We start from the raw sequence: 13,271 nt of genomic DNA, 5'->3' as shown, positions 1-13,271 counted from the left end.
TGCTCTATCAGCGAACAATCTATCTAGCAATAAAGTTGTGTCGTTAGCTATGCTACTTATTTGTTAAACCTGCAATCTTATACTCCAAACTTTCTGCACCTTTTATCTACATTAGACAAAATCTGCTTTTTGTTATGTCTACACTCCTGCATATGTATCATGACATTATTCATAATGTACTGGGGGAACTCTCTAACTTGCATTAAACCATGAAAGAAGCTTGTGTATTCTTGGGTATTACTCTTCTTTGGCTTGGCTTCACGGACGAAGATTTATGGAGGGGGTAAAAGTCCACGTCAGCTGCAGGCTCGTTTGTGGCTGACAAGTCCGATGCGGGACAGGCAGACACGGTTGCAGGGGAAAATTGGTTGGTTGGGGTTGGGTGTTGGGTTTTTCCTCCTTTGCCACCTCACTGGGTATTACTAAATCACAAATATATAACAATATATCACCGAAATAGACCATTTCACATTATACTTCATTTACCTGGTTTTGCGACTTGCTCATCCTTTTGTTCTTTCAAATTTACTTCCCGACACGCCAAGCAGTATCTTGAAGTTGCAGCAACGTTTCCTGCAGCACCCCCATTACACCTGAAACATTTCGTTTAGGACTGCGTTGTCAGCCAACCAGTTTATTAACACCAACCTCACCTCGACTGTTTTTATTTGCCATCACGCCTCATCAAATGCCATTGTTCCCTGGCTCCATCCAAACTGATTCTATATCAAGATACTGCCCGCACATTTTTTTAAAAATTGACAGCAAACGGGTTCTTACTGCCTGTGAAGCTGGTTATCTCCAAAGAAGGCGGTTATCTGCTTCGACCTCCAAGAGACTCCACATCAGGAATCAACTTTGTAAAATTAGAATACACTTACCAGACCAGTGCATTGGACTCTTGCTCCTGGATCATGCGATATCCATTGGCCTGTCAATATTTAATGTGATCATTTACACTTTCCACTTCACTGAAAAAGGCACGACACCTTTGTTAGATAATACAAAAGAGCTATTTTGTTAAAACCTTTTTTATTCGAACAGTGACCATTCTTTTTTTAAATTGGATACTCTAAAAATTTTTGATACATTTGTCTTTAACAGTGAAGCTCAACTCAATTTTGCTGCAGAAGGAGGGGCAGTTTTGCTGACTGATACAATGGTTATTGAGAGGAGCAAGTTCACAGGCTTTTCCTTGATCCACACTTTTGTTTTCTAATAGACTTACCTGGAAAAATCAAAGGTGAATGAAATAGAATCAGAAAAGGTACACAGGAGAACCAAGGAATGCACCATATTACCGGAATAAAATGGCATTTCCAACTTTGGCCATGCTTTATTTCTTTGGGTAATTCCTGCAGCGTACCTGTACAAAGTGAACATTATTTGCTGGAATGACTGGAGTGAAGTTCCAGTCAGGGCTCAGAAGGGTCCTGAGAATCACAAAGTGGGGTCTTTTCACTATGTTGCACAGACACCTCTATCTAACTAATAGAGTGCAGGCGATGTTAAGAGAATAAAAAATAATTGTATTTCAAATCTTTAAATTTAGGATTCTCAGTGTTTTCCACAAAAAAAGTAAATCGTAAAATGCCCATGAAAATTTTTTTCAATAGTAACTTAATTCATGTCAACCAGATTGCATCATTTGAAGTGTTTATTTTAAAAAATGAGCCATGAAAATTAAGGCAAATAAAAAGGTAAATACAATAACCCTTTGTCTATTCCAATCACACCGATTGTCCAGAGTGATTCTCTTTTACAACAAATGAAGTCACCAACATAGATAACCTTTTCACAAGCACCTCAATTCTGGTGACGTGACAGTACAGTTACTCTAGGGCAGGCAGTGCATTTCCTTTATCCTTTCCATTTTAGGATCGGACTCTCACATGTTGATCATGTTGCCATTTCTTCTGGAGGAACTGTCAGTACAGCTTTCACTTTCCACACCATGGTCCAACCGTTCATACTGGACAGATCCATTGGCAGTAAATCCCTTCTCTTCCTTTCTCATGAACACAGGTAGAGTTGCTAATGTTAAATTGATATCTTTAAAGGCATGCAACAGAAAGATCCCCACGATGATGGTGAGGAAACCACTTAATGTTCCAATGAGGTCACCATTGTCCATATGATACCATTCTTTGAAAAGGATAGCCGAACAGGTCAAAACAGATGTAGTGAAGAACACATAATAAATGGGAGTCACTAAGGATGTGTTGAAAATATCAAGTGCTTTGTTCAAGTAGTTAATTTGGGTGCTTATACAAGCTATGAGGCTCAGTAGAAGGATCCATGACAGAGAGTGGGTAAGGATGGGCTTTCCCGCAAAGAGTTCTTTTATGGCAATACCAAGGCCTTTCACACAGGAAACAGACAGGGCACCAATTACAGAACAGATGGTTATGTAAACCAAGATGTTCGTCTGCCCATGTCGGGGACCAACAACAAAAATAAGAATCAGGGAAATAATGATGACAAACGTTGCAAACACCACGAACCCTGAAACAGAGTGGAAAAAAATGGTTAGCAAATTAAATTAAAAACTTAAAATGCTGAAAATATTCTGTGACAATTCCGGAAGGTTGCAATGTGCCAAGTCAGAAGAGGACATCCTTACTGTTCCCAAAGCTTTGTTGGAAGACTAAGGACAAAACCCGGGGTTATAGGCAAGAAACTCAAGGCCATCTAATTACAAGCAGTTAAGTATAGAGTACTAGAAATATGAATCAATAGCCCTTTTTCCACCGACATCCCAGTTAATTGGCCGTGCAGTGTCCTGGGATAGGAAGCTGTTTGTGCTCTTTCCACTGGGCCACCTTGAACCAGGACACTGACTGCTTTTCCACTGACCACAACTCATCCCCAGGGATCACAGAGTCGACCTTCGATTGGAATGGAATGGATGGAAGTTGTCCTTTTTCCACTGGTTTAAATCAGCACACCGGCGCCAGATGACGCCAGGGATATGATTAGGGATAGAGGCTATCAATCCCTGGTGTGATTTGACGCCAGCATGCTGATTGTTTTGCTTTCCCACTGGACCCTTAACCAGTTTAATTTCCCATCAATTCCAGGTGCCAGTGGAAAAGGAGATGTTGACTGCTTCAGCTGGTAGCGTATTTGGGTTCCTAGCTGATGGGAAGGGAAGAGTAATGAGCAGGTGTGGCACCTACTCCTATTTCTCCCTGAGGGTTCCTAGTTACTGCCAGTAATTGACTGTCTGACCCCCTGAGTTAGGAAATGGGAGATTCCTGATTTATTGCTTAATGTCCTTGGGTATTAAAGCCAATTACTTGAGCCTCATCCAGTGCCACAGCTGAGGTCTAAATCATGTGAGAGCGACACAAATTAAGAATCAAAGCAAATATCATTTGATCCGTACTGTATAATAACAGCAAACAATTAGGGCAAATAACCTTGCAACATTTTCCTCCACGAATCACAGGGACAAAACATGCTCTTACTTGCAGTTCCCAGAATAACACAGCTCTTTGCATCTGACACCATGATTACATTACTAATGTTAGAATCCGACACAAAAGGCAGTCCTATTTTTAACATGCTATGTTAACGTTTATCCTTTTTGATGCAATTCTTTATTACAGGATTTTCAATCCGTCTGAAAATTATCCTGAAGGCATTTCTTAGTAAAACACAAGTGATTCATCATCCAATTAAACTGGAAGATCACCGAACAAGCTAGTCTCAGGTGCAACAACTCTCGTCACAGGGCTTTGTGACAAGACGCTGAAGTTCCGGAATAAATGCTAATAATTTATGTGTTCACTATCAAAACCTGTTTTTTTTTTAATGGGTTTATTTTCCTGAAGTTAAAAAAAAGCTGAAGAGAAGCTGAACTGTGGAATATGAAAAAGTCACAGTCCCTGTAACAAAATCTCACTGCCAAGTTAATCACTGTAGTTTAATATGTGCAGTGAAAATGATTCTCTCCATCAAACTATAGTGTGTGTATGCAGGATTTGAATTTTAACAAATCTAAGCCCTTCTCCAGACGAGAGTGCAAACCCCAGCTGTGAGCTACTGTTTCCATCTCTACCTGATTCCTGTTGAAGCCCAAACCAAGTCTTGATCAAACTGTTAGGTCTGCTTTGTTCATGAATGAGTGAGACAAACACCAGACTGAGTCGAAATCAGGGTTCTTTGTTCTTTATTACCGGATTGTAACACTTGCGACTAACAAAGTTAGTCGGAGAATGCATTCTGCCGTTATCAGCAAAATGGTGATTTTTTATACCCTTGGATACATGCTTAGAACATCATCATATCATTACTTGTCCAATGACTAAAACTGTTGCTATCCTTTCCCTGCTAGCTTCCTGCCTCTCAATCCATCAATGTCTCTCTTATCTTGTAAGTACAAGGATGCATTCTGTTACTCCTTAGTACTGGGTGACTCCTTCTCCGGTCCCATCTCATGATGTTTTACCTAACAGGAGTACAAGGACACCTCCCCTTCTTGTTACTGCCCTGTACAGGGTAACTCCCTACACATTCCCATCTCATGATGTTTTACCTTACAAAACACAGAAGGCTGGAAGAACTCAGCAGGTGGAGACAAAAGGTGCAAATAAATCAATGTCTCTGGACAAGGCTTGCATCGGGACACAGACAGGAAAGATTGTCAGCTTCTCGAACAAAGGGTGGGAGACAGGCCGGTGGGTAATGGGGAGTGGTGATGGGCAGATGGATCCAGGTGAGGTATGGGATGGGAGTGATGAACAAAGGGAGAAGAAAATTAGGTGGGCATGTGAATGTGTATGGAGAAAAGGACTTGCTTTGCATTTACACTTCAGGCAGGCTTCATGTGTCATCCTCCATTAAGACAGGAGGTATTTATAAAAAAATTCTGCCATTTTTTTTATACCTCATTGTAAAATTTTCCTCTTCACCTGGGTTATCCTTTGCCCCTATCTGAAGCAACTCATTCATTCTATCTTCCTGTTTAACATCAAGTTCAAAAGTGTGTTCCAATCCTCCTCGTTGCTCCTATTTCTTCAAATTTTTCCAGTTTAGTCTTTGTGCATTTAAATTCTAGCCATCACCTGCCCATTTTCAATATAATCCCCCAATTAACCACATCGAACTCCCCCCTCATATCTTGGCAAGTTCCTTTGTATAGATTCACCACAGAATCATTTAAGACCCCATAGACTGAGATTGAAAGAGATGCATTTCAATGTCAGAATCTTTGACACCAATCACTCCTTTAAATCCTTTCACAACAGGATTATTCACCTTTTCATACTGCATCATACACTATTTAAAAATAGCATTTTTGTTAGCTGATCGTTGAACATAAAGATCTTAGAAAATGTTTGCTATATATTCTCCAACTTATTACAGCTAATTTGATTTGTCTGGTCCCTTTATAGTTTATTGTTTTATTTTGTACACGCAGCAAACTTTCTGATTATTTCTGTGTCCAACTACTACACATTAAACTTCAGCTTCCATTCAGATTTGAAATAGCACCAACTGTTTGACTGTATTCAAATGGTTTGCTGAGAAATTGTATTTCTCACGCCACAGCCAAGATACTGTACCCATTACATCCGAGTTCTACACCTGGATAACTTCCGCCAAAACAATCTCCTTGCTACAGAGTAATGAAAATAAAATTAAACAAAATTAAAAACAGGGGTCACTTATAATTGTGATAACTGAAACATGTTTGTCAAATTTCACTTTGAATCTTGGATAATTTTGTTAATGAGGTAGAGTTCAGTAAAAAATAAATAAATACATTTTATGGTTCAGGACACTGCAAAACGACGCAAAACCATTTCGATGTTTCGGAAATGAAGTCAAAGCCAAGGTTATAAAAATAGGAAGGCAGGAGGCTAAACATATAGGAAGAGCTTCTGAAGATAAAACCACCAGATAATCGGTTGTGGTTGTCTTGGCTCAGATCTCACATTTTGACCAGGTCTCCAGAAATCCTTTTTGAATACCTGAAACACACTAGGTGACTGCAGATGGTGGGATCTGAAGCCAAACGCAATCTGCTGGAGGAAGGTCAGCAGGTGAGGCAGTGGGAGAAAAAGGTCAACATTTTGACCCAAAACTCAAAACCCTTTCCACTGGCCTTTGTACTTCATTTCCTCAGTTGTGATAAAGAGCTTGGGTTCAAAATTCTTTTTTCTCCCACTGATGCTGCCAAGTTCCTTCAGCAGGTTGCAACTGGCTCTTCAAACTTCTGTATGTATCCAGAAAAGAGAGAATTGTTCTTAGGTTAATTCCCTATTTAAAATTTGACTCCCATATACTCCTCCCTAGGTTTTGTGTTCAAATCCCTGAAGTGGGGCTCAAAGCGACTTGTGACTGAGACCAATGCCTAACTTAATGGAAACAACCATGCAAGTTGGTGAAAACGTATGCTGTACCTGGATCTTTAAGTTTAATGGCCATTGCATGTATCGTTTCCACCTCTTCCTCTTGTGGTGCATGTATTACCATTACAGTTGAGCCAACGACACTTAGAAGACAACCAAGTTTCCCATGGAGATTAAGCCTCTCATTCAAGAAGTAAGATGACAGAACAGCACTGGAAAACAAAACAGCAAACAAAAAGAGGAATGCAAATGTCATGCTCAAAACATTTGATTTTAAAGTGTACAACGATAATTATGCGATTATTGTCATATTCATAAGCACCAAAATTCTTACTTGCTTCAGCCAAACAAGTAATTGTAAAAAAAACCAAGTATACATTAAAGAGGAATAAAGATACATGACATAATCTTCACAGTTACATAGTGCAAGTAAAGAAAGTGGTATTATAATAGAGCAGACAGCCCATTTGTGGCGTTGGGTAGTAAGGGGATGTTCAAGAGTCGATAGTTGTTGGAAACTATTCTTGAACCTGGAGGTGTTGGTCCTCAGGCTTTTGTACTTTCTGACGGAAGGTAGCAGTGAGGTGAGTTTGTGACCAGGGTGATGGGGGTCCTTTATGATGCTTGCTGCCTGCTTGGAGCAGCTCCTTAGTTGAAGTCTGCAATGGATGTGGAAAGGTTGGAGTCTGTGGTGGTCCTGGCTATGTTTGGCCCCTTCTTGTTATTTTTGCAAGAATCATAACTGAAATTAAACTGCCCATCAGTGACCTGCAGGCTCACCAATCCACTACAACATCGAAAAGAACAAGCAGTGCTTGGATTATATTTTAAGCAAACCGACAAAAAAAACAACCATGGCAGGAGAATTCTGATGAATGGCCTGCAGCAAAGCGAATTCCTAGATGCTTCTTGCAGTCTAGATGACCAAATATACATTAAGTGTCACCAGACACTTGAGCGTCCTGTTGAGCGTCAGCTGAGGAACCCACAGTACATTGATGAGGCAGAGTTAGGTGGAGAAAACATTTTTTTTTTAGGCAAATGAGAAGAGAGGCTATACTGAATCTAGAAATAGGCAAGAACAGGCCATTTGGTAAATGAACACATCAGAGTGACTACAACATGTGAATTTTACAATAGCCATGGACAAGAATAGGACCCAATCATATGGGAAAGCACTTAAATGGGGGGGGAAGGGCTAATTATGATGGTATTAGACAGGATCTTGGGCCTATTAATTGGGAAGCCATGTTCTCGGGGAAATGCACCAAGGAAATGTGGTGGTTGTTTAGGGGCAAGTTGCATGGGGTTCTGAATGGGTTTGTTGCTTGATAGAAAGGATGGTAGGGTTTTTTAAAAAAAAATGGTGACCAGAGAGGCAGAACATTTAATCAAGGAAGAAAAAAATTAGGCTGGGTTTTTGAGAAATTTAAGGTAGCCAGGAAGGAACCTACGGAGAAGCAAGAGAACGAGAAGGCAAATAAGATGAAGGAAAACGCCAAGGCCTTCTACATGGAAGTGAAGAACAGAAGGATGACTAGAGTGAGGGTAGGACCACTCTGGGATAATGGGAGGAACACGTGCCTGGAGACGGAGGAGGTACGGGAGGGCTTTAATAAACTGTTACATAAGCAACATCCCAAAGAACTTCCACATGGTAGATGCAAGTGCCACCAGCCGACAGTTGTTCAGGCAGGCCACCTTGCTCTTCTGGGGTTCCGGTATAACAGATGCCTTTCTGAAGAGGGTGGGGAACTCACACTGTTGTAACACAAGGTTGAAAATGTCTGCAATATCTCCAGTCATTTGATTCACACTGGTTTTAAGAATGTGGCCAAGGACACCGTCTGGGCCAGACACTTTCCCAGGATTCACCCGCCTTCACATGTTTTTCACGTCACCCTCAAAACGGGAGCGCAGAGTCAACTGGAGCTCTGGTGGCTTGTGACAACACATCATTGTTTTCCTTTTCAAAATGAGCATGGAAGGCAAGAAGTTAATGATACAGCTTTGTTTCGCCTTTCTAGGTGATGATGTACAAGCCCTGCCACAGGTACCAAGCATTCAGGGAGACTCTGGAATTGCTGTTTTGACTCGGTGACTCAGGAGTAATCCAAAGCTGCAAAGGAGTGAAGAACGCGTGTATGGGTTTGGATTTCTGTACCTTTATTATCATTAAGTGGGAATTTTATGCAGATATTTATTGGTACCTTGTTCTCTGACGACCACTATCAATATTCTTACCTTACTAAGACACTAAGGGCTCCCAATGGGGTTACTAACGTCGCCGGTGCAAAAGCGTATGCAACGAAGTTAGCAGCTTCTCCTGCACCCACTGTAAGAATGTGTAAAGAAATAGTTAAACGTCAATGTCATATCCAAATCGCAACGTGATGTTTACAAGCATGGTTTATAAAGCACAATACAATTGAACAAAAACACAGTGGATAGCTGTGACACAGCTCAGGACACACATCTTTGGAGTTTGCAACTTGCAGAGGGTATTTTCTCAAATTTTTCTGATGGACGCCTATCAAATAATTTTTTTTTAACCACACTAAATTAACTTTAAAAACATCCTAAAGCGCTTTTGCAGGAACGAAACTTGAACTACATGAAGGGCAAATCACCAAAGGAGAGTCTTAAAAAAAGGAAACAGAAGTTGAGAGGCAGACTCTTTTCATCAAGGAAGGAGGTGTAGGTGCCACAAGGCTTGGACCACCAGGGTCAGGAACAGCTGCTCCCCCTCCACCATCAGACTCCTCAACAACAAACTCAGAGACTTATTTAATGACCCTTGCTTTGCACATTATTTATTATTGAACATTGATCTTATGCATGGCATTGTTTGTTTTCATTTCCTTCTTGTTTACATTTCTCTATTTTCTTTCTTTTCTCGAGTTTGTCGAATTGGAGGCCAGTGACAAGTGGAGTGCCTCAGGGATTGGTACTGGGTCCACTGCTGTTTGTCTTATATATTAACGATCTAGATGATAGGGTGGCAAATTGGATTAGAAAATTAGCAGATGATACAAAGGTTGGGGGTGTTGTGGACAGTGAGGAAGATTATCAAAGCTTACAGGGTGATATAGGACAGTTAGAAGAGTGGGCTGAAAGATGGCAGATGGAGTTTAATACTGATAAATGTGAGGTGCTACATTTTGGTAGGACTAATCAAAATAGGACATACACATAAGGAAATTGAGGAGTGCAGTGGAACATAATTCCCTGAAAGTTGAATCACATGTGGATAGGGTGGTGAAGAATGCATTTAGTATGTTGGCTTTCAGAAATCAGAGTATTGAAATCAGGAGTTGGGATGTTATGTTGAAATTGTATAAGGCATTGGTGAGGCCAAATTTGGAATATTATATGCAGTGTTGGTCGCCGAATTACAGAAAGGATAGAGAGAGTGCAGAGGAGGTTTACGAGAATGTTGCCGGTGTTTCAGGGAAAAGTTGAGCAGGCTGGGACTTTATTCCCCGAAGCGTAGAAGGTTGAGGAGTGATTTGATAGAGGTATTCAAAATTATAAGGGGGATAGATAGAGTCAGGCTTTTTCCATTGAGAGCGGGTGAGATTCAAACAAGAGGGCATGGATTGAGAGTAAAAGGGGAAAAGTTTAAGGGAAACATGAGGGGGAATTTCTTCATGCAGAGGATGGTGGGGGTATGGAATGGACTTCTGGCAGTGGTGGTAGAAACGAGATCAATGTTAATATTCAAGAAAAGGTTGGATAGGTATATGGACGGGAGAGATGTTGAAGGTTATAGGCCGAATGTGGGTCAGTGAGACTAGGTGGGAATAGATGTTCGGCACAGACTAGTAGAGCCAAACTGGTCTGTTTCTGTGCTGTAGATGTTTCTATGGAGCCCTTTTTTTGCACTATTGATAAGTAGAAATTCTGCCTGGCCTGCAGGGGAAAAAAAAAATCAGGTTGTATGCGATGTCATGTCATCTATCTGTTAATAAATCTGAACTTTGATTTCGATAAGGCACTGGGGAGTGCCAATGGATTTTATCAGTAAGAAATGAATGGTTTCAGTGGGAATGAAAATAGCAACAAGAGAAAAATATATACAGTTGATAATCATAATTTAAAGTAGTGCACTTACTTGACAACAGTCCAGCCCACCACAGCCATTCTTTAAGATATGCATGACCTCCCTGACCTGAATTAAGAGATCAAGACACAAGAAAATAATCATTACACCGCACCAAGCAAATGTGATCACCTTAACTAAGAACATCTTAATAGTAAAATACACAATGCTGGAGAAACTCAGCAGGTCAAAAGGTGCACTTTATAGAGCAAAGATACAGATAACCAACATTTCGGGCTTGAAGCCTTCATCAAGGATTCAGCAAAATGCAGACAGGTGCCTGATTAAAATGGTGGGGGTTAGGGCTGGGGAGAGGGGCTGGGGTGTGGCACAGTCCCACAGACAGGATGGAACAAGTGGATTAGGGAGACTGGGCACACCAGCAGACATGGGAAGGAAAGAAGGCTCTGTGAATGGAGAGGGAAGAAGTGGAGAGCTGGCCGAAAGACAAGAGGGATGGGGAAGAGAGGGAGAATGGGGAGTAGGCTAACGGAAACCAGAGAAACCAATGTTAATGCCATCCAGTTGGAGAGTGCCTAGACCCGAAACATGGGTTATTTATTTTTTATCTTTGCTATATAAAGTACGCTGTTCGACCTCCTGAGTTTCCCCTACGTTGCGTGTTTTACTTCAAACACAGTGGCCGGAAACTTTCATGTTTTACTCACAAATAACTTAATGTAGACCACTGTTCACACCAAAGAGACAATAAAATTGCAGCGGCTGAAATCAAGAGCAAAACAAAAAAATTCCTGGAGGCATTCAGCAGGTCAGATAACATCCATTTTTTGCAATATTTTATTTATCATTTTAAATATATTTAATAATCAACAATCATACCAAATACAAAACATCAAAAGAACCACCTCCCTCCCCTCCATATAAATCCTATTAAACTGAGAAAGAATAAAGAAAAAGAAACACACATTAAAAAAAAAGCATCCCATTGTCAGTGTGTACAGTAAAATATCAGTGTTAAAATCTTTAGAGGTCTATTGGCTAGCCAGAAGCTATATTGACCCTATATTGGGACCAATGTAGTATCTATATGCTTTAAATAGGTCTTCCAGATTTTTTAGGGAGGTGTGACCTTTTCAAGTGGGATGCAGCTATTCATCTCCGAAGACCACCTGTCCATGAATAGATGGGAGTCAGACTTCCACATTACTGCTATGCACTTCCTGGCCACACACAAGGCAATTTCTGTGAATTTAATTTGAGAATTTCAGATAGCATCCTTGAGTAGAAATGGTCAGTCTGTCCTTGGCCTCATCCATTGTCAAGACAAGGCTAAACATAAACGTGAGGAACAACACATCATATTCCTCCCAGGCAGCCTTAAACCTAACTGCAGGAACATGGACTTTTTACATTTTAGGTAACCATACCTTCACTGATTCCACGGCTTGTCTCTCTTTTGCCTGTATAAAGTGAGGGTAGGAAAGTTTAAGGGAGATGTCAAGGGTAAGTTTTCGCATGGAGACCAGTGGGCGCCTGGAATGCATTGCCAGGGGTGGTGATGGTGGAGGCTGGCACAATAAGGAGATTTAAAAGGCACATGGATGCAAGAAAAATCAAAGATTATTGGGTATAAAGGGAAAGTTTAGAATGTTGAGTAGGTTTATATAAGTTGGCACAACATTGTGAGCCGAGAGGCCTGAACTGCAATGCTCTATGTTCTACTCCTCTACTTTTTTTTCTTCAATATTTCTTCCCCTCCTTCCTCCTTATGGTTTGTCCCTCTACCTGGCTCTCCACCTCCAACCCCTCTGTCCTATTCTCTAGTATTTTTGGGCCCTCCCCCACCTTCTTTCCCCTCTTTAGTTGGCACAGTTAGCACAACACTATTTACAGAGCAGACTTGACGGGCCGGATGGCCTACCCTTCCTCCTATTTCTTATGTTTTAAAACACCAAAGAGCAAGCTTCAAATCCAGTGCTGTAAGGAACTTGTACCATCTCTGAGTGTCCACGTGGATTACCTCCAGGTGCTCTGGATTCCCCCCCCCCATGTTCCAAAGTCAAAGGATTTGTAAGGCTAATTGGACACATTGTGTATTTGGGCGGCAAGGGCTTGTGGGTCAAAAGAGCCTGTTACTGTGCTGTATCTTTAAAAATTCATACATGCAATTTCATCTATTCTAGCTTAGCCTTGAAGAGGGGATTGGATTTGCAACATTAGACTGACCATTTCTACCCATGGAAGTTGTCTCACCTGCAAAGTGCCTCCAGCAATTCTTTGCTTGCTCATAGTTCACAATCATGGTTGTCAGCTCAGCCTAAAGATTAACCAACTGAGGCACCAATGAAAACATTTCAATAATTAATTAAACCCATCTATGACAAACAATTAAGGGATGCAGAACCAGTGCCCAGATGTGTACAAAGACACATTGAATCAATAAGATTGACAAAATGCATAGTTCAAAGCAAATAAGTTAGTCAATCTTTTACAATGTACTAATATTGATTTTGGTCAGCTCGGGGGGGGGGGGGGGGGGGGGGGAACCAAATTTAGAAAGGATTCCAAGGCTCACAGAGGGTAATGAATTTAAGACGGCAGTGCTGCGGCAGGTGTGGATCTGGGGAGACCAGAGAGTGGTGACACAGTGCTGCTGCAAGATGGCAGTACCTATGATCGGCATCAGCCATGAGGGGTGGCAGACTCCAGGAAAGCAGAGGACTGGCACAGGGCACCAGAAAATGGGAGACCACCCCTCCCCCACCCTGGCTGAAAAGCAGAAGAGACAACCCACAGGATGGTGACCACAGCGGCAGACAAGTGAGGGGTTCTGGTGTTGAAGAAGCCAC

At 41.3% G+C, this 13,271-nt stretch overlaps 1 protein-coding gene across 4 annotated transcripts in view; it reads right to left on the bottom strand.

The window, feature by feature from the left end:
• Positions 1-1,639: 1,639 nt before the first annotated feature.
• The window catches only part of nipa2 (NIPA magnesium transporter 2), a 44,896-nt gene continuing 33,264 nt past the window's right edge, over positions 1,640-13,271 (bottom strand). For all 4 annotated transcript variants that reach the window (XM_069891934.1, XM_069891933.1, XM_069891932.1 and 1 more), the window contains 4 exons: positions 10,474-10,530; positions 8,604-8,694; positions 6,411-6,571; positions 1,640-2,505 (listed from right to left, as the gene is read on the bottom strand). In XM_069891934.1, coding sequence (XP_069748035.1) covers positions 1,889-2,505; positions 6,411-6,571; positions 8,604-8,694; positions 10,474-10,530 — 926 coding nt within the window. In that variant the 3' untranslated portion in view covers positions 1,640-1,888. The remainder of the gene's footprint in view (positions 2,506-6,410; positions 6,572-8,603; positions 8,695-10,473; positions 10,531-13,271) is intronic.

This window comes from Narcine bancroftii, chromosome 7, assembly GCF_036971445.1.
Source record: "Narcine bancroftii isolate sNarBan1 chromosome 7, sNarBan1.hap1, whole genome shotgun sequence".
Classification (NCBI taxonomy): Eukaryota; Metazoa; Chordata; class Chondrichthyes; order Torpediniformes; family Narcinidae; genus Narcine; species Narcine bancroftii.
This window is presented reverse-complemented; position numbering and strand designations above follow the sequence as displayed.